At 36.2% G+C, this 20924-nt stretch overlaps 1 protein-coding gene across 1 annotated transcript in view; it reads left to right on the top strand.

Annotated features, from left to right (window-relative positions):
• Positions 1-16350, top strand: part of LOC149541836 (Cation efflux family protein) — a 142486-nt gene extending 126136 nt beyond the window's left edge. The window contains exons 5-10 of the mRNA XM_089796909.1: positions 291-379; positions 12943-13012; positions 13176-13214; positions 13351-13501; positions 15679-15768; positions 15885-16350. Of these exons, the coding sequence (XP_089653035.1) occupies positions 291-379; positions 12943-13012; positions 13176-13214; positions 13351-13501; positions 15679-15768; positions 15885-15983 (538 nt within the window). The 3' untranslated portion in view covers positions 15984-16350. The remainder of the gene's footprint in view (positions 1-290; positions 380-12942; positions 13013-13175; positions 13215-13350; positions 13502-15678; positions 15769-15884) is intronic.
• Positions 16351-20924: the final 4574 nt, after the last annotated feature.

Raw genomic sequence — 20924 nt, 5'->3', positions numbered from 1 at the left:
AACAATTAATAGGTTGCCTTGCTTCTGATTGCCTGGTTAATATGTATATATGCCACCTATAGTAATCTTCTTATGCTTTTCTCTTGTGCACGAGTTTGAATTAGGGTAGGCATAATAGCTGTACATGGTAATATCTTCACATGTGCAGAGTGCATGAAGAATCTTCAATTTTCAAGTTGAGCAGATAGGGATTTGAATTTTTTCCCTCCTCGCATCTTTAAAGTTCTAGATGTATGTACTGTATAAAGGATGCTGTGAATGTCACCTAATATATGTCATCTATTTTTCAGGCATTACTTGATTATCTCTGCTGTTGCAAACCTTTTGGTGAACCTTCTGGGTGTCTGGTTCTTCCGAAGTTATGCGCGCATTCAAATTGGTATGGCATTTTCTACTTCATTCTGTTAATTTGGGAAATCGGTGGCTCTTTCAAGGTTCATTATGGTGCTCACGGAATCAATTCTTTTTCCATCATTTTTATTTATTTTTGATCGGTACTTTTTCCATCATTTTAAATCTAAGTGACAGATGCATTCTGTAAATTTTAAGTTTTGAGTCTTGACAGTGGCTTTACAATAATTGTGTTTTTCTTTGCTAATAGGTTTCTGAAGATCTTTAAGTAGCATTAGCCAACTTTATTATGTTGCATCTCAATTCATAATTTTGCATAGAAAAAGCTTAATATTAAAATGTTATCCATGTTGGGGATGGTTGGTGATTGCAATCATGTAACCTGGATCATATATATATCCATATCTTTTCCTGAATCTCTTATCAAGAAAAATAAATATGAATTAATTTTAAGGTCACTAGCTGCGCACATGCAGTTTCTTTTTTGTTATTTAAAATGTGCTTGCACTTTTAAATATTTTAATTGAGCACGGGCTCTTGATGTGTAATGTCATACTCAAGCTGTTGATGCATAATGTCGTACTTAAAGCACTGAAAAAGCATCGCCTACAAATGTTCAACTTGGTCTCTACAATAATTATATAGCCAAAAATACTCTACTCCAATCTTTGGTCCAATGAAACGCTATACAATAAGAAGGGCCATAAATTAAAACTAAATGACCAGCAATTCTGATGAACTCCATAACATTGAAGCTTAGCTGCTTGTAGTTAACTAAATAATACAATTAGATTATTATCATAGGACCTTAAATCATGGAAACTAAGATCTGCAAGAAAGCCCTTTTCAGGATATCAAATGTATCTGATGAAGATGATTGTTATAGATTTTTTAATCTTTTCAGCATAAACAAGTCAGATGTGGATCTTGATAATAAAATGAAAATTCAATGTTGATATACTGGTCAGACAAAAACAGTTTTGATGGATTGACATGGGTTCAGTTACAGGACTCTCTTATCATATATTATTGTTGTTTGAAAAGACAGCTGATAGATTAAAGTGACGAAGATGTTTTGAAAGAGTAGCAAACATGGCCAATGGGTTTACATGTTCAAAAAATTATAAAATTAGTAAGTGTAGAAGCCTATACTGCCCATTGAACCAAAAAATGCAGAAATAGGGGTCTATTTCCCCTGCCAACCTTTAAAGGAAATATATATCAAAAGCTTTCCTAATAAAAGTAGGAGTAGTGAGAGAGAAGAGGTATAATAAGGAGGATCAAGTTGTAAAATCTCTAAGTCTGACCTGATAGAGTTTTAATACCACAATGCAATGGTGCTGTATTCCTTGTTTTATTTATAATTCAGCAAATATTGATTCATCAATATTCCTTCAATTTATTGTGTAAATTTATTGAGGAAGGAAAATATAACAAGATTACATGGTATTTCAAACTGAATATCCAGGAATAATAAAAGAAGAACCTGATTTTCGCTATGCCAGTTGATTGAACAACTCCGCTGGAGTGCCCAATACCGTCCCTTTGAAACAATGTAACCAGGTGAGTCCTTTAGCGCCGGCAAAGAGAAGGAACTATTAAGATAATATCTTATACTTTCTATAATAGTCAACTATTTGTCTATAGTCCGTCTTTCAGTCTAGATAGGAATGTTTCCTATCCCGTCTCTTTTTTCTTCAGTTTAGATAGGAATGTTTCCTCTCCTGTCTCTAGTTTTGTTTCTAATTCCATCTTCACGTTGTTTCTAAAAAGAAACAACGTCCTTGTAATTCTTTATAAGGAACACATTTGTTCCTCTGTTTATCAATCAATCATCCGGAAATCCGTTAATCTGCGAACTCTTCTTGAATCTTGTAACATGGTATCAGAGCTATTACTTCAATTTTCTCGAAAAAATTTATAATTTCTTCGTGAAATTATTTGTTTAAATTTTTTCAAAATTATTTCTGTTGAATTTCTCTAAAACCCGCTTAGGGTTTTCGGCCTAGAGAAATTCCCGAACTCGGGTCTGCCTGTGTTTGTTCAGCACACTCTAGCCCCATTCGTCCATGCACATCGATCCTCGAAGAAAAATCTGCCATTTTTTATCAAGAAATCTGAAGTTTTTTCAAGCCTTTTTCAGCCAGAATTCCCGAACTCGGGTTTGCAACTCGCATGGGTTTGGCGTTCATTTTTTTCAGAGTTTGGCGTCTGGTCTGCTCGGTTCAAGAAGACTGAACGATTTTTTCTGCAAATCACGATTTTGGCCGCCAAATTTGTGACTGGTCTTGGCAAGCGTTTTTAACCCATGTTTTTGGCGCTGATTGAAGCTTGACCGGAGTTCGATTTATCATACCTCCTCATTCTCTCCACTGTCAAAGCCCTAACGCCTGAATCCTGATCAAAATCGGCCATTTTTTGCCCTGCAAAACACCATTTTTGCTGTTTTTGACCTTTTTGGCTGCCGACTGCTATTTTGCTCGAAACCCTAATTTTTGGGGTCGAAAAAATATTTTGTTTGTAGATTTTTGGTGGGTTTTTCGAGAACTCAACTGGGTTGTCGTCCGTTTTTTCTGGGTGCCTCGATTTTTGAGCCAGCGGATCCAAAAAAAATAGGAGATTCTTTCTGGGTTTTTTGAGCTCTCTTCTGGGTCATTCTCTGATTCTTCTGGGTCTTTCGTATTTTTGCCTCGAAGAACATGTCTTCACAGATTTTCACAGTTTTTCATTGAAAAACGTGCCATGGCATCTCTGACAAATATTCTGCTCGAACATAATTCCAAATTCAATGGTCGCAATTATGGAACCTGGAAGCAGCGCATCATCGCAATCTTCGAATATCGAAACACCAATCAACTTGTTCTGGGTGTTACGCAGCGTCCGACTTCTCCGGGTCCTGATCAAGATACATGGGATCTGAACAATCGAGAGGCAGTAATGCTTCTCAAACTATCCGTAGCTGATGACCAGCTTTCTCAGATTCCATCCGACAAGACAGCTGCCGAAATCTGGACACATCTAAAAGGTCTTCATGAGACTTCCGACAAGAGCAGAGCCTTCTGAATCTGTTTCTGTTTTTTACTGGGTTTGTTGATTTTCTCCTCAAAAATCATTTCAAGTTGTCTGTAATACGCAAGGTTGCATGAGATTCTGGTTTTGTTGATTTTCTCCTCAAAAATCATTTCAAGTTGTCTGTAATACGCAAGGTTGTGTGAGATTCTGGGTTTGTTGATTTTCTCCTCAAAAATCATTTCAAGTTGTCTGTAATACGCAAGGTTGTGTGAGATTCTGGATTTGTTGATTTTCTCCTCAAAAATCATTTCAAGTTGTCTGTAATACGCAAGGTTGTGTGAGATTTTGGGTTTGTTGATTTTCTCCTCAAAAATCATTTCAAGTTGTTTGTAATACGCAAGGTTGTGTGAGATTCTGGGTTTGTTGATTTTCTCCTCAAAAATCATTTCAAGTTGTCTGTACTACGCAAGGTTGTGTGAGATTCTGGGTTTTACCATTTTTTCACAAAAACGAAGTTTTGTAATTGCAACTTATTTTGAGTCATAGCACTCTTTTGGCAAAGCTTCTTGGTTTCAGCATTCTGTAGATCCAAGGAGGGTCTCACTTATCACAGAATGTTCCAACATCCGTACGTTGACCATTAAGGGAGGGTATTAAGATAATATCTTATACTTTCTATAATAGTCAACTACTTGTCTATAGTTCGTCTTTCAGTCTAGATAGGAATGTTTCCTCTCCCGTCTCTTTTTTCTTTAGTTCAGATAGGAATGTTTCCTATCCTGTCTCTAGTTTTGTTTCTAATTCCGTCTTCAGTCTACGTTGTTTCTTTTAGAAACAACGTCCTTGTAATTCTTTATAAGGAACACATTTGTTCCTCTGTTTATCAATCAATCATCCGGAAATCCGTTAATCTGCCAACTCTTCTTGAATCTTGTAATAGGAACAGCTTGACTATTATCACAGCGGCCTTCAAACGCAATGTGCAGCCAGTAATAATGTCCTCCACATCTGCCAAGGTTGGTCGATAGTAAGCTTTGAATGGGATGTTGGTGGCGAATATGCAAACCAGTGCAGGTTATGGCTTGACTCCCAGCCGCTATAAATTCAGACACAACCTCAAGAACATACAATCCCACAGTTAGACCTAGCAATTGATTTGCAGTTTGATTTCAAATTTGCAATCCCAACACCAACGATTTCCTTCAAAAAGAACATCTCCAAAGCCACAGTAGCCACAGTAGGAGTGATTCGATAATTGTTTATATTAGTACAATTATCCAGAAAAATCACAGAAATTCTTCAAACCCTTAGCCAGGCAATAAGAGCAAATTAAGTATATGAATTCAAGATCATCTCTCCTCAACAAAAAGCTGCGTTTATAATACTAATTGAGCCCTCCAGCTTCACTCTCACACTTTCTGCTTAAAAGGCAACTTATTAATATAAAGTTATGACACTTCATAATATAAAGTACTATGCTTATTAAAAGTGAATTAAATAATCATTAAGCTGACAATTTCACTGATAAAAGACTTTAATAAAGAAATCCCTGAGAGATCAAATATCCAAAACTAGAGGACCATCCTGCCTAACTGCTCAATCCAAAAATAGCATCTGACAAAGAGTGGCTTACTAAAAATAGTAAGTCCAAAAATAGCAATCTCGCGACAAAGACCCCCAAAACTAGACATTAGCTCACGATGGTCGCAATAATGAGTTGACAAATCCACACTCTGGAGACCTGCTAAATCGGGGACATTACAATCCTCCCTCCCCAAGATTGCTTGTCCTCAAGCAATCGAAGTCCAAAATGCTCTAGAATATCTTCGGGCTCCCAGGTAGCATCCTCATTTGGAAGATTCTGCCACTTAACCAGAAACTCACGAATGGTCCTCCGTCACAATTGCCTTTCTCTAGTATCAAGTATTGCCTCCGGAATCAACTCCAATCTACCTTTATCATCCAATGGAGGCAAAACAAGAGAAGGTCTCACATGATGACCCAAAGCCCCTTTGAGGCGTGAAACATGAAACACATTTTCATATGCCACCTCACCAACCTGCTGCACAATCCGAGAGGGTCCATAATATTGCGGCTTAAGTTTCTCAACTCCACTAGTCTTGATCAAAGACTGCCAATACGGCTGCAACATCAAGTAGACCATGCCCCCCACCTGAAAAGTTCGAACTGTTCTCTTCTAATCAGATTACTGCTTTTGCTGATTCCGTGCTCTTTGTATATTATCTTTCAAGGCCGTTACTACATCCTAGCTGTAATAACCCCAATCAAGCTCACACAAATAGAACTAAGGAAGTTTGTAACTAGATGCTTCACAACTACAACTTTTGTTTCCAAGAAATTTCACCCTTAATTATTACAGAATTAAAGCCAATTTCCTTTAATCCCAAGAACCTTTACTAATATTGTAATCAAATTTTGCAAGTACAGAATTTTCAAATTATGGCTTCACAACTGGAAATGAGATTGGGATTCTTAAAGATCTACCAATTTCACAAATACTGAATATCGAATTGACAATTCTTAACAACAGCCAATACTGAAAGCAATAGCAAAACCTTATTAATTCAATCTAATGCTGGCACAATATATAAAATGAGACTAGTGTGAGGAACCTGGAAATAGCTTCCTTTAATTAATTACAGGCCCTGAAAATGTATCTGCAGCAGCCTAGATATGCAGAAATAAATAACGCATGACAGCAAAATATTGTCATTTAAAATCCAGAGAGTTACATGCCCAGAATATAGATTTTATGGTATTCAGATTCAGAAATAATACAACTCTAGAATGCAGTTTGAACAACCCAAATAGTAGAGATAAACGTGTCAAACAACAGATATTAATGTGGCCTTTGACAGGACTTTTAGACCACTGAAATCCAATGCCTGCAACCAGAAATCTAGGGATGTGAAGAACCAATGAGAACTTACGGCAAAATTCTGAGAAATGATGCAGACTCCAGATCCTAGGTGTACCAAAGCATGAGATTTTCTTTAGTTCAGCCCTCTTCTCAATCAATGGCAGAATATAGATAACCTCCAACCAACATATATCTTCCAAGCCACATCAAGTACAGTAATGGAAGATGTCAATCAAACTCCAGAAATGCAATACTCCCAGCCACAGATATTAACAGTAAGGGAGATTAAATGGAATCACTTTACCTTAGCAGTCATTCGAAAACACTTCTCAACTTCCCTTATATCTCAACAAGGGTAACAAAATTCAGTACCTTAGAAAGCCACAAAGGCAACAAAAGAAAATATATATTTAAGTATGCTTTTTCCAATGAAATGAGCTTGTATTTATAACCTCTAGATTCCCTATTGTTGCCAAAATGCAACTTCACTCAAGAAGCTTCACCACACAACATTAATTAGAAGCTTCCACTAGATTCTCTCACTTGACTTGGCTTAACTAATTAATAAATGGCACTTTCCAATGATAACTCAACTCTCAACTTAAGTGAAATTATAAAGTTAAATTATAACTTTATAATAAGCCATTTAATAATTAATAACAATTTGGCTACTTAAAATATAATAACTCCCAAAATACTCATTATTTAAATATGTCATCTGAAATAGGAGTCATACCTATTATTTCTCCATCTGACCAAATGCACTTTCCAAAAATACAAAGGGTCCATCTCGATCAACACCAACTTACCACAAATAGTAAGTACACAAAACTAAGCCCAAATGAAGTCTGATCTGAGCCAAACGAAGACCACCTTGTAGCTTACTGAGATGTGGAGAAGATAAGACCCTCCCAAGCCAAGACATTTCCATAGAAAACCCTCTATCCACAATTATTAGCCTACGAGGATCACAGTAATAGGCTAAACCCTGAAACTTTGATGCCGACAAAATTGGGGACATTAAACTGGCTGTCTTACAACAACTCCCCAGCACTTGGTACTCTGCTATCACCACATAACAAGTCTACAAAACTAGGTGGTTGATATCCGTATAGAGCTCTGAAAGGCGAGATCTGTATAGTCATGTGATGAGTGGAATTGTAACAATATTCACATAAGTGAATCCACTTAACCCAAGCCTTCTATTAAGAAGAGACATAATTCCTCAGATACCCCTCTATCCACTTATTTACTATTTCCGTTTGGCCATCAGTCTGCAGATGGTAGCTAGTTCTGGGAGCCAACTCAGTGCCACACAATCTAAAAATCTCTTGCCAAAAATGATTCATAAATTTACTGTCATGGTCACTCACAATGGTTTTAGGTAAAACATGTAACCTGAAGATCTCTCTGGAAAATAATTCAGCCAACTGCACAGCTGAATAGGCAGTGGTAATAGGGAAGAAATGAGCATACTTTGTGAGCCTATCTACTACCACATATATACAATCCCGCCCTTGGGCTTTTGGTAAACTCACAATGAAGTCCATGAAAATTCCTTCCCACTTCCTCTCAGGAATAGGAAGAGGCTGTAATAAACCAGTAGGATATGTGTATTCGTGTTTGTTCTGCTGACAAATTGAACACTCTTGGACATAGTGATGAACATCATCCTTCAACCCCTTCCATGTAAATCTCTCCCAAACCTATCTATAAGTCTTGAAAAACTTCGAATGTCCAGCCATAGGAGAATCATGGAATGCATGTAAAATAATCTTACGCACAACTGACTCTGGAATCAAATAAATCCACCCCTTGTAGATAATCAACTCCCCTGAAAGCGAATATTTGTCATCCTAAATACGACCATCCACAATACCTGTCACCCATTGGTCCCTGGCGTATTCAGCTATAAATAAATGCCTCCAATCCTTAGAAATATCAGAAACAACACAAAGGTGAGGTCTCCTCAAAAGAGCATCCACAACTATATTTTGAGCCCCCTTGATATAAGAGATATCAAAATCATAAGACTTTAGCTTATTGACCCATTTTTGCTGCCTTTCATTCAAATCCCTGTGTCCCAAGAAATGTCTCAAGCTATTATGATCAGTCTTAATGCAAAACTTGTTGCCCACCAAATATTGCCTGAATTTAGCCAAAGCATGCATGATACCTAACATTTCCTTATCATAAATGTAGAGAGTTCTCTCAGGACCCGCAATTTCTTACTCTCAAAAGCTATGGGATCTCAATCTTGGGATAAAACATCACCAATACCCTCTTTGAAAGCGTCACAATGCAAATCAAAGGGTTTGGAAAAATCAGGTAAAGCCAATACTGAACATGAAGTCATAATAGTTTTAAACTTCTCAAAACATTTTTGTGCTTGAGCTGACCATTGGAAAGCACCCTGATGGGTCAAATCTGTAAGGGAAGTAGCGTGTCGTGAGAAACCAACCACAAACCTTTGTAAAAAGCACAAAGTCCAATAAACCCTCTCAACTGTGTCAGGGTCTCCGGTGTAGGCCATTCTACAATAGTAAGGATCTTATCTGGGTCCATGCGAACTCTATTAGTAGTAATGATATGCCCCAAGTTGAGCAACTCTATCATGCCAAGAGCACATTTGGACTCCTTGGCATACAAGGAAGCCCTATCTAGAATACTCAAAACTGTATCCAAATGAACAACATAATCATCCCAAGTCTCGCTATAAATCAGAATGCTATCAAAGAAGACTAGCACAAACCTGCGGAGTTGACTGTGGAACACCCTGTTCATAGTAGACTGAAAGGTGGCAAGAGCATTAGGAAGACCAAAAGGCATGACTCAAAACTCAAAATGCCTACAATGACACCTAAATGTTGTCTTCTCTATATCTTGTTCTCTAACTCGGATCTGACAATAGTCGGACCTCAAATCAATCTTTGAGAAATACTTTGCCCTATGCATTTCATCAATGAGCTCATCAATCCGTCGAATGGGATACCGGTTTTTAATAGTTCTCTTATTTAACATTTGGTAATCAATGCACATCCGAAGGGTGTCATCCTTCTTCACCAAAACAACAGAAGAAGTGAATGGGGAATTACTTGGCCTAATATGTCCCTGATCAAGTAGCTCCTATATGGTCTTCTCAATCTCATCTTTGAGCCTCTTCAAATAGCGATAGGGAGTAATCATAATAGGCTTAGTGCCCTCTCCAACTCAATAATATGCTCAATCCCATGATCCGGTGGCTGACCAGGTGGTATATCATTAAACACTTTAGAGTGTTTAATTTCAACTGCTGGATATCTAGATGATATTTTGTCTCTTCAATATTCTTTTGAGTAGGCATAATCTTGCATTCCACTGCCCAATCAATAATATCCTCATGTCGAACCAAATGCTGCATGCACCAAAGGGAGAGCTACTTCAACTCATCATTACGGATTGCTTTAAGAACCTAAGGCTGCCCATCTTTAATAAATCTCATCTCCATCTTCTTCGTACTTAAGTATATATCCTTAAGTGTATGTAACCAGGCCATACCAAGGATTGTATCTGTTCCCCCCATGTCTACCACATAAAAATCAGCAGAGAAAGTATATGTATTAAGTTTCACAGGAAGATCTGTAATCATCTTGTTACACTTTAAAGTGTAACCATCAGCTACCTAAACCCGCAGGCCCGCAAAATCCTTAGTCTGCATACCTCTTCTGGTAACCAAATGTGCATCAATAAAATTATGAGTAGCTCCAGTATCAAATAAAGCAACAATACCTTGTCCAACAATGAGCCCACGCATCCTGAAAGCTCCCTCCTTCCTCATACTGGATAAGTAAGCTCCCTTGAGGTTGGAGTCATCCACCTCATGATCAATATCATCAGTCCTATGCTGATTTGACTCATAATCCCTAGGCTACTCTTGAAAGTCAGCACTGCCATCGTCATCGTAGAGCCATTCCATCAACCTATTTTTACCATTAGGTTTCATAGGACAGTCATGGTCAACATCATAAGGACCCCTGCAGTAGAAACACAACTTCCTCCTTAAATCATTAGTGGTTTCCTGGTCCAGAGGTGCTGCAAAAGGATGCTTTCCTTCAGTCTTCTCCTCTCTTTGGAGGGGTGCCCTATCATAGGAGGACGTAGCAGGCTTTGGGACAAACTTGCCTCTAGGTGTAGAAGCCTCTAAGTTATAGGCCTTTTTCATTGCCTCCTACAATGAAGGGGGATCTAATCACTTAACCCACCCTCTGAGTGGCTTAGCAAGACCTTCAATGAAGAGCATAACCCTCCTCTGCTCAGATATATCATACATCATTACTGACAACTTTTGAAACTCACTGATGAATGCCTCCAAACCAGCTATCTGTCGTAACTGAGCCAACTCCCTAAAATATACCTCGAGATCCTTCTTGTCAAAGTGTTCTATCAGCCTATCAACAAACTCTTGGTATGATATGATTTGATCATGATGGAGAGATACTAAACCATGATACCACCAATTGTGTGCAACTCTCAAGGTGTAGTACAATAAACCTGATGGTGTCATCTTTAGTCATAGGAGGCAGAGCAAGGTAGGTGTCAAGCTTGTGGACCCAAGCTCTAGTAGTCACTCTACCGGTCCCATCAAAATGAGCCAATGTCATCTTACCAGCTGCTTTCTGGAGCTCAGGATACCTAGGCCGTTGTCTGTCAGTAGCAAGCCTATCCCTGGAATGCTCACGTTTTTGTGTCAGATATCTGTCAAAACTCAAGTTATGCCTGAGGAAGAGCATCACACTCATGAAAATGAGTCAGCACATCATCAACAAAAGGAGGAGCATTAGAAGTAGTGCTAACTGCATCTATTTCGGGTCTCAGGAAAGTGGGTCTCTGTGGCCTGTCCTGAGCACCAATATAGCCTATCCTGTCCACCCTGTCATCCATCCTAACATGATCCTCGATCCTGTGCCTATCATCAGCCCGGGGCCCCGTATCCACATGTGACTTGTGGGAGCCAACAGAAACATCTCGATCTCTCTCTCTACCCCGATCCCGAGGCAAAGCTAACTGCTGCAAGGTGAGGCAAAGCTAACTGCTGCAAGGTGTTAGACAACTATTGGAGAACACCTGTCATCTACTGTTGTCCGGCTGCAATATTCCTAAATGCCTGCAAGGCATCTCTATCAACCTGAGCATCTGTAGCACGTGGCCTGATGCCACCAGAACCACCCGGACTACCCATCGAGCCAAAAGCTTTCTTCAGCTCTCCCTCTTTGGGAGGTACATTCTGATCCTATCGGGTGTAGTGCATACCAAGCACAAACCTTCGATCACCATCCATATCTCAAAATGCAGAATGACAAAAATATGCCTCTGAAAATTCTGAGCCCAATTCCTGCAGGTTGGTAGGAAACCACTCTGATACTATTGTAAAAACTCTAGTCTGACCTAATAGAGTTTTAATACGACAACACAATGGTGTTGTATTCCTTGTTTTATTTATAGTTCAGCAAATATTGATTCATACAATATTCCTTCAATTTATTGAGGAAGGAAAATATAACAAGATTACATGGTATTTCAAAATAAATATTCAGGAATAATAAAAGAAGAACCTGATTTTCGCTATGCCAGTTAATGGAACAACTCCACTGGAGTGCCCAATACCGTCCCTTTGAAACAATGTGACCAGGTGAGTCCTTTAGCGTCGGCAAAGAGAAGGAACAGCTTGACTGTTATCACAGCGGCCTCCAAATGCAATGTGCGGCCAGTAATAATGTCCTCCACATCCGCCAAGGTTGGTCAATAGTAAGCTTTGAATGGGATGTTGGCGGCGAATATGTGGACCAGTACAGGTTACGGCTTGACTCCTAGCTGCTATAAATTCAGACGCAACCTCAAGAATATACAATCCCACAATTAAACCTTGCAATCGATTTGCAGTTTGATTTTGAATTTGCAATCCCAACACCAACGATTTCCTTCAAAAAGAATAATCTCCAGAGCCACAGTAGCCACAGTAGGAGTGATTCGATAATTGTTTGTATCAGCACAATTATCCAGAAAGATCACAGAAATTCTTCAAACCCTTAGCCAGGCAATAAGAGCAAATTAAGTATATGAATTCAAGATCACCTCTCCTCAACAAAAAGCTGCATTTATAATACTAATTGAGCCCTCCAGCTTCACTCTCACACTTCCGCTTAAAAGGCAACTTTATAATATAAACGTAAAGTATCATGCTTTTTAAAATTGAATTAAATTATCATTATGCTGACAAGCTCACTGATAAAAGACTTTAATAAAGAAATCCCCAAGAGAGATCAAATATCCAGAACCAGAGGACCATCCTGTCTAACTGCTCAATCCAAAAATAGCAATCTCACGACAAAGACCCCCAAAACCAAACATCAGCTCACGAGGGTCGCAATAATGAGCTGACAAACCCACACTCTAGAGACTTGCTAAATCAGGGACATTACACAAGTGGAGAAGTTTCTTACTTGTTTTGAATTTGTAATGAAGTAATTAGCTGTCCACATCAGCAATGAGCACCAGGATCAAGTGGAAAAGTTTCTTACTTGTTTTGAAATTTTAATGAAGTAATTAGTAATTGGCTGTCCACATCAGTAATATTTTATAAATTCTAAATTTTAATGTCTTTACTTCTATTTGAATAAGGAAGTCTTATACACGTATTATCACTCTTGTGGTGAGTGCAGTTTATAGAAAAGCTGAAGACATGAATTATCATTCAGTTTGTCTGCATGTGCTCTCTGATTCCATCCGCAGGTAATGGTTCCAAATTGCACGTTGACGAAGTAATTTTTTTGTTTGGCACAGTATCAATACAACATATTGGTCTTGCCCTCCAATAAACCTATGTTCGTGAGCAATTTTACATGATATGAATAAAGAAACTAGATTGCTGAGTTAAGTTTTTCTTGGCATTCAGTGCAGGATTGATCCTAGCTTCATGGCTCTTAACTTTAGGGTAATGTCATTTTCTCCCAAATTAACTGTTGAATCCCATTAATTGATTATTGAACATATAATTAAATGACAAGAATATATTCTCAACCAAACATTTTTATTCATGACGAACTATTCAATGTTGAATTATTGTGCAGGATAAAGAATGCAGAAATGTTATGTTTAGGTCTGGTTTCCATTGCCATTTTTGTTGTAGTAATGCCGCTGTTTAAAGCAACAGGGGGCATTTTACTGCAAATGGCTCCTTCTGGTATATCTTCATCAGCCTTTAACAAATGCCTTAGACAGGTTTGCTCTTCTATTTTTTTTTGCGATCTCATTTCTATTTTGATTATAATGACAAAATTGAAAAAGCTTTCTTGAATATGTCTAGTGTAAATTACCAGAATATAACTATGGGGAAACATATATTTGAAATGAGGAATAAACATCTTTTTCAGTGCTTGAGAATATCTTTCTGAAAATTGGAGTGAAGGCTTGTAAACTTCTTTCACTTTAGAAACCTCTCTGAAGTTTACCTTAACCTCCTTTCCACAGTTTTTGTTTCCAACATTTTGCATACTTCCTTACGTCTTGAGGGTTTCAAATAAATTAGATATATTCAGAATTGTGAATGGTAATTCACTTTATTGCATAATGTTGGATGCCAAATAAATGATAAATGAAACGCAAACTAACATTCATTCTTGTGAAGGAAAGGCAATGTAAAATATAATAATAGATTCTGCCATACAAATCTGAAAACAGAGGTAACAAACAGTCCAAATCTAATCTTATGTATTTATTATAACATTGACAAAAATCTATTTCAAACTTGATGAAGGATAAGGCTGCAAAAGTAGTTGAAAAATTTCTGATTCAAAACACTCAGAAAATTTCATATCCGCTGCTCTTCAACAGCTCCAAAATTTCTCAGAGCTAGCACATGAGGTCACCAAATAAAAGTCTCAGAAATATATTTTCAAACTTCCGTAAGATTTGCCGAGAATATTCTGCAATTAAATCATGGAGATCTAAGAATTCCTCAATCGCTTACTGTCTTAATTGCTTTAAAAATGGTGATGAGGGTCTTTTGCTAATGGATGGCCCTCCATTGATCATGGCCTTAAAACACTACAGATGCCTGTCAAATATTGCCTCCGAATTATCAAAACCTAGAAATTACCATAAACCCTAGGCACCAAAATTTAGAAATACATCTCAGTAATCATTAATAGAAATTGCCCAGATATATCCACCATTTATCCAACTTCTCAATTCATAATTTTCAGAAAATCTGTCTTCAAAGAAGACATCAGACATTTCTCCAGACAGTCAACCTGCAGAAATGCTTTCTTGAACCTACAAACTCATAATTTGATCAAATAAATCCAATGTGAATTCAGAAAGGAGAATCCACCCAATAGGCTGAACTCTAAAACACAGCTCTTCCAAAATATCTCAAACATAACAAGTCAATAATGGATGCCAAATGACTTGTTGTCACCTCCTTTTAGAGGTCCAGCTGAATCTTCTAAAAGGTTATTGTTTAACATCCTTTGAAGCTTATAAAAGAATCACTTAAAAAAATTAATAAAGTGATTTATAATATTGGATTTATTTTTCACTCAGGTAACTTGAAAGATTTATAAGAAACTGATTTGAATATTATTATTAAATTACTGAAGTCTCTTTAATTAAAATAAAGTTATCCTTACGATATAATTTTACTGGGACAACTTTAAAATAATTAATTTAGCTTTTTCCACAGGAATAAAATAGGCTAGAAATCCCCGCTGGATGTTCACTTGGCAAAGGGGGACATTATAAATCTGTCTGCTACTAGTCTCTATGGGACAAGTGACATGGGGTCACATCTCTTGGACGGTGAAAATTTCCTGAGGATGGCAAAATTCATGTTTATTAGTGTTCAATTTCATAGTAAACTGTTGTGTGCAAACATCCTGAGTAGCAAAATTCAAAACATCATCATCTTTGACATCGAACATTCACATACCATTGAAAATTGAATTCCACAATTGAGTGAGAAAAGGAACTATAAATATTATAATCAGTTATATATAATCAGTATGCATGGATAAAAAAGACATCTTGTTGTATATAATCAGTTATCACGAAAAAAAATTTTAAGTTTGAAAAGCCCTGTTACCTTTTATTTTATTTTCTTGAAAATATATATTGTTTTCTACAATAAGAACTTTGGGGATGTTAGGACGTCTCAATTAAATCCCCTACAGATGGGGGACATTACTTGGTACATTCCTAATACAGGAAACATCCTGGGGATGTCATTAAAATCCCAACACATCTCCAGGAGACGAAAAAACTCAAGTGGATCTTGGGATTGCTCTGTCCTTGGGCATGTTTAGGATGGCCCCAAAGGGCAGAGAATGTGTTCCCATGCTGTACCATATTAAACCTCTAGTATGTTCTCACACCCACTTTATTTTTTCTTTTGCATGAAGATCAACATGCTTGAGGATGTATCTGAAGTTTCCCAGGTTCGATTTTGGGAAATGGTTCCAGGCTTTGTAGTTGGGGCACTGTCATTGCAGGTATGATTTATTTAGTGAACCTTGGACCAGGTTGCAGAATTCTTTCCATGGATATATGCATATTAAATGCATTTAATGGATTTTCTGATGTGTGCTTTATTTGTGCTGAGCAACAGTTAAAGAGTGGGTCTGATGAACAGAAAATATTACAGCATATTCATAGCTTGTACAATGATATTGGAGTCAAGGATTTGACTGTTCAGACCTCATTCTGATTATGAAAGGACGATTTGTGGGTGCATCTCCATTGCCGTTTGGGTAGGGCAGGCTGCAGGTGTTGACAGATCTATTGCTTGATTATTGGCCCTTGGCTTGCATTTTAAGTGTTACAAGCAACCTTTGCATCTTTGTCAACCTTTTGTGACAGTATCTCAATTAATCTTTCATTACCAGTTTTTACCAAGTAACACTGAAGGAATCTAGACTTGTAATTCTAATTGATCAATAAGATGATAAAACATTATATAGTTTAACAGCAATTAGAGCCCTAGTGTTGTGTGTCCATAGCAAAATATTGAGGAAATATGTTAAAAATTCTTACTGCATAGACCCAACTTTTCCTGAAACTTTTTGTTTCGTCAATTTCTGGAACTAATCATTGGTAGATTGTGGTATTGTTATCAGGATTAAATAGTGCAGTTTTAGAGTCAATACTCTATTGGTAAATTGTTAGATTAACAATTCTGAGTATTTCGTTGTCTACTACATACTCCATGAAGTTCCCATTGGTGTTTTACTCTTGAGTTTTTATCTCTATTAACAAAACAACTAAGTTGTAAATCATGGACTTAGAACTGTATGGTATGTCTTTGGCTTGCATTTGTATTTTCGTTGCTTCTAATGAAAGTTACAATATTCTTCTGATTCTCTTTTCGTGTTTTTAATCGAAGATTGCAAAAGGGGTTTAAAAACTTTAGCTTGAGCATGGATGGAAGGGTGGCAAGCCAGAAATAAATAATAAACTGCTATTTCTTCAAACTGGTTGTTGAATTCAGTCTCAGAAAATGGAAAACCCTGTATGAGAAGAGGAAGGGCGAGTATTATGAAATATGAATGTCAATTTACATAAGTAGATTAAATCATGTGGTTGGTGTTATATTTTGTTGTCAGCTGGAGTATTATTTCTAGTTTTATGTCCTCAAATTTGTTGTAAAAATAACAAAGGTTAGGTTGAAATATGTAGGCATATTTAAACATTCATAATTTTTTAGCATTTTTTTATAGAAGTAAAAAGAGGGCTTTGAAAGGAGCCCTAAAACCTTGTAAATAGAACAAGGAAGATATAGCAATTAAGCCTAGTAACCAAATCGAGGATCATCGCAAAGAACAAACATCATGAAGATTAGAAACAAACAAACAGTAGTAGAGCTGCCCAACAGGCCAACTAGGAGGCAAAAGAAAACAAGAAACTCACCAAAACATGGTAGCTTGAAGCCTAAATGCTTGATTTCTCATCAATATCATTCCCTTTTTTTATTGGAACTCCTGAATCATAAATTCAATAACCTTCTTTCATGGCATTTGGAAAGTGAAACTGATGTAAGCACCAACCATGTCTAGATCCACTAAATTCTGCAGTTGACTAGCCAATGTAGAACCCCTCCCAACAGTGACACCACTCTGCAAGTGTACATCCTTCAAATAGTGAACAATAGGATCTATATTTCTTTTTTCTTCCTAGAATATGTCGGCTTCCTAATATTAGGACGACTAGCAACAAGATGGCTGACCTTGTCACATTTTTGGGATATGATAGGATCTTGGTAGACAATCTCCCACCTTCACACCCCAAAATTTGAAGACAATATTATGCCAGACGCGAGTAACAAATCCACCATAGCATTTATAAAGAATTTGGCATGTGGTAGATGTTTGTGAGATTCAATCACTTAATGACTGACAATGAGTTGACTGAATGTGCTAGCAATACCCTCCAACACTACCTCCTCCCAATGTTAGATAAGCATGGGAGCCTCATCTAAATAGGAACCCGATTGATGTATTCCTTCTCAAGATCGAAACCATTCTTCATGGCAGCATTTCAAAATGGTCAAAAGATATCACTTTCCTTTGGACCAATCCTAGAAAATGTCAATGTTTGGCCTGGCTCCAAAAAACATCCTAGGGAAAACTTGAACTTGAAGTAAGGTCTATCCATCAGAGAATTAAAAGTATGCAAATGAAGACTCAACATTCAGTCGACCACAATCAAGAGGCAAAATTAAAGGAACCTTGCCCATCGACAACTGCATCTCTGCCCTCAAAGACAAAGTTGACAATTTTTTTAAAAGAGGGATAAACACTTTTTTATCTAGAGTTAGGAAATGTTAAGGTTGCAAACAAATAGGGAACCTTATCCCCAATGTAACCATTCAATAATTTCGTTGCAACAAATACAAGTTGATCGATGTTCTAATATTCAAAAATTGTGATGATCTGTTGCTTCCAAGCGCCATAATTTCCACCATTGAGTTTGGAGTTGTGCTCGAGCAGAATGTTTGTCAGAGATGCCATGGCACATTTTTCAATGAAAAAATGTAAAAATTTGTGAACGCACGTTCTTCGAGGCAAAAAATGGAAGATCTACAAAATTCAAAGTGACCTAGAAGAGAGCTCAAAAAATTCAGAAGAAATATGTTGTTTTCTGGATCTGTTGGCTCGAAAAACAAGGCATCCAAAAAAACGGATGACAACCTAGTTGAACTCTTGAAAAACACACCAAGAATATGAAATCAAAATAATTTTTTGAGCTCAAAAACTAGGGTTACGAGCTAAAAAAGAGGTCGGCGGCCATGGAGGTCAAAAACAACAGAGAAATGGTGATTGTAGGCAAAAGAACTGTTCGATTTTGTTCAGAATAGGGGCATTTTTGCTTGAGAAAGTAGATAAACCATGATTTCACCCTCAAAAACCCTATGTTTGGCAAACTCGTGACCTCAGAAAAAATGCAAGTTTTAGAGCAAAAACATGAGGCTTTCTAAGGTTTAAATGTTGCGATTTTCAGTAAAATGTGATGTGCAAAAAAACAACCAAGGAAAAAACGATCTGAACTTGTATGAGTTGCAAGAGAACATCCGAAAATTGCGATTTGGAGACTGTCGTGAATGTTGTGATTTTAGAGAAATGTATGGAGAAAAACTGATAATTTTAGACTTAGCCAAAATCTGAGCGTGCACGGATGATTGCCTCAAAAAAAAAAAAACCCTTAACAACATTTAAAAATAATGTCTCTAAGGGAGAAACCCTAGGTGGGTTGTAGAGAAAAAATTCGGAAATGATTTCAAAAATTTAGAGCACATAATTTCAAAAAAATTTAAGTGTCGACTTTGATACCATATTACGAAGTAATTGGTAAAAGACTTGCTTGTTATTAACAGAGATCGAAAGATCAATAAATCCAAAAGAATAAAACGATGTTTCCTTGGGAAATGATTGTAAAGAATAGAAACATTCGATTCTAACAGAGAAAGCTAAAAACGTGAAAGCTAATTTAAAGCTAACTAGATATTTAGAATAGATTACTATTAACTAATAATAGACGATTATCTATTATCGTAATACATAACCCATCACACCATTACAAGCATCTGCAATTAGACGAAAATTGTAGACCTAGATGCATAGGCTTGAAAGATAAAATATTTAGTACAAAAAATTCTATGAAACTTGTTATCTTTTATTCAGAAACACATAATTTGATATATTTATTGAAACATTTTATTTAAAAATAAGGTTTTACACTTGATCTTTGGTAGGCTAAATAAGAACATTTTAACTTTATCAATAAACCAACAAACTTTGTGATAAAATGTTTTAACCTTTCATAATGCATGTAGAGGGATAGTGTAATAGTTGATTTGTATTCATTTTACAATTGTATATTATATTAAGATTTATTTTTTGTGATTTTAAAAATAAAAGTATAATGCTATAAAATGATCTTTCAAAATATTTGTGTTACATGCTTTTGAAAATTTTGTAAGGATATAATTTTTTTAAATAACTATTTTTGTTTCAATTAATTATTTTAGTAAAAGTTTGATATGCTTTAAAGTGATATAATAATATCTAAATATTTATACAATTGAATGTTATAATTTTATGGAAAGATCAAATTTAGAAGGGTGAAACATAATGACATGAGTGCATTGCAAATGAAATGTTAAATCAAACAAATAAGAGTTCTAGAAGAGCTTAAATCCCTACCTTGTGCTATGAGTAATTCATATGTAAAAATGGAGAGAGAATCATATTTTTCATTCCTTAGTTTGAACATAGGCTAATTCTCCATTGTCCTAGGATTGAGGTGGTTGCAAGGAAAACAACATACGTCCCCTTTCCTAATTTTGAATTAGTTCCAAACTAAATTTTCCACATCGTTGATTACTAAGCTTGTTTGCTAGCATATAACAATTGCATCGAATGAACAAATCAGATTTTTATATTTATAAATTTTCACATAATTTACATTGTTACATTTATACAATCCCACAATTATGATTTTCCACCCACTCCTTCAGCCCTATATATATATAAGCTTATAAAATACATCAAATAAATTTTAAATAACATAAAACAAAAATCTTCATTTTAACAAAAATGAATTCCATGTATATAAACTAAAGGTAAAGCCAAAACTCTCTATCAAGTCAAATTAATATTTATTTATTACTTTGTTTAGTTGATAAATTACAAAGCCAATAGTCATCTAGGCTGTATTGTTAGGTAGAATATTTTTAATTTTTAATTTTTCTTTAATACTAAAATTATCTATATGAAAACAAAAAACAATTGCAACAGCTTCATGAATTATTATTTATTTAGTTGATAAATTACAAAGCCAATAGTCATCTAGGCTGTATTGTTACGTAGATTTTTTTTAATCTTTAATTTTTCTTTAATACTAAAATTATCTATTCAAAAACAAAAAATAGCTGCAACAACTTCATGAAATGTGAAAATTAACAACCTGTAATCTTTCAAATTCCATAATAAGCATAGTAAAAATATTCTTCACATTTTACATCTGTTAAAAAGATTTAAAGAAGTATCTCATGTTCGGAGCAATTTACACACATAGCATGATATGAGGAAATGAATGAATGAATGAATGATTTTTAATGATGTCCATGAGGCCACAAGCCTAAGGGACCCAC

Source organism: Cupressus sempervirens, chromosome 8 (genome assembly GCF_028749045.1).
Source record: "Cupressus sempervirens isolate cs-2001-9-10 chromosome 8, ASM2874904v1, whole genome shotgun sequence".
Classification (NCBI taxonomy): domain Eukaryota; kingdom Viridiplantae; phylum Streptophyta; class Pinopsida; order Cupressales; family Cupressaceae; genus Cupressus; species Cupressus sempervirens.
Note: the sequence above shows the minus strand (reverse complement) of the source record. Positions and strands in the feature narration are given on the sequence as shown.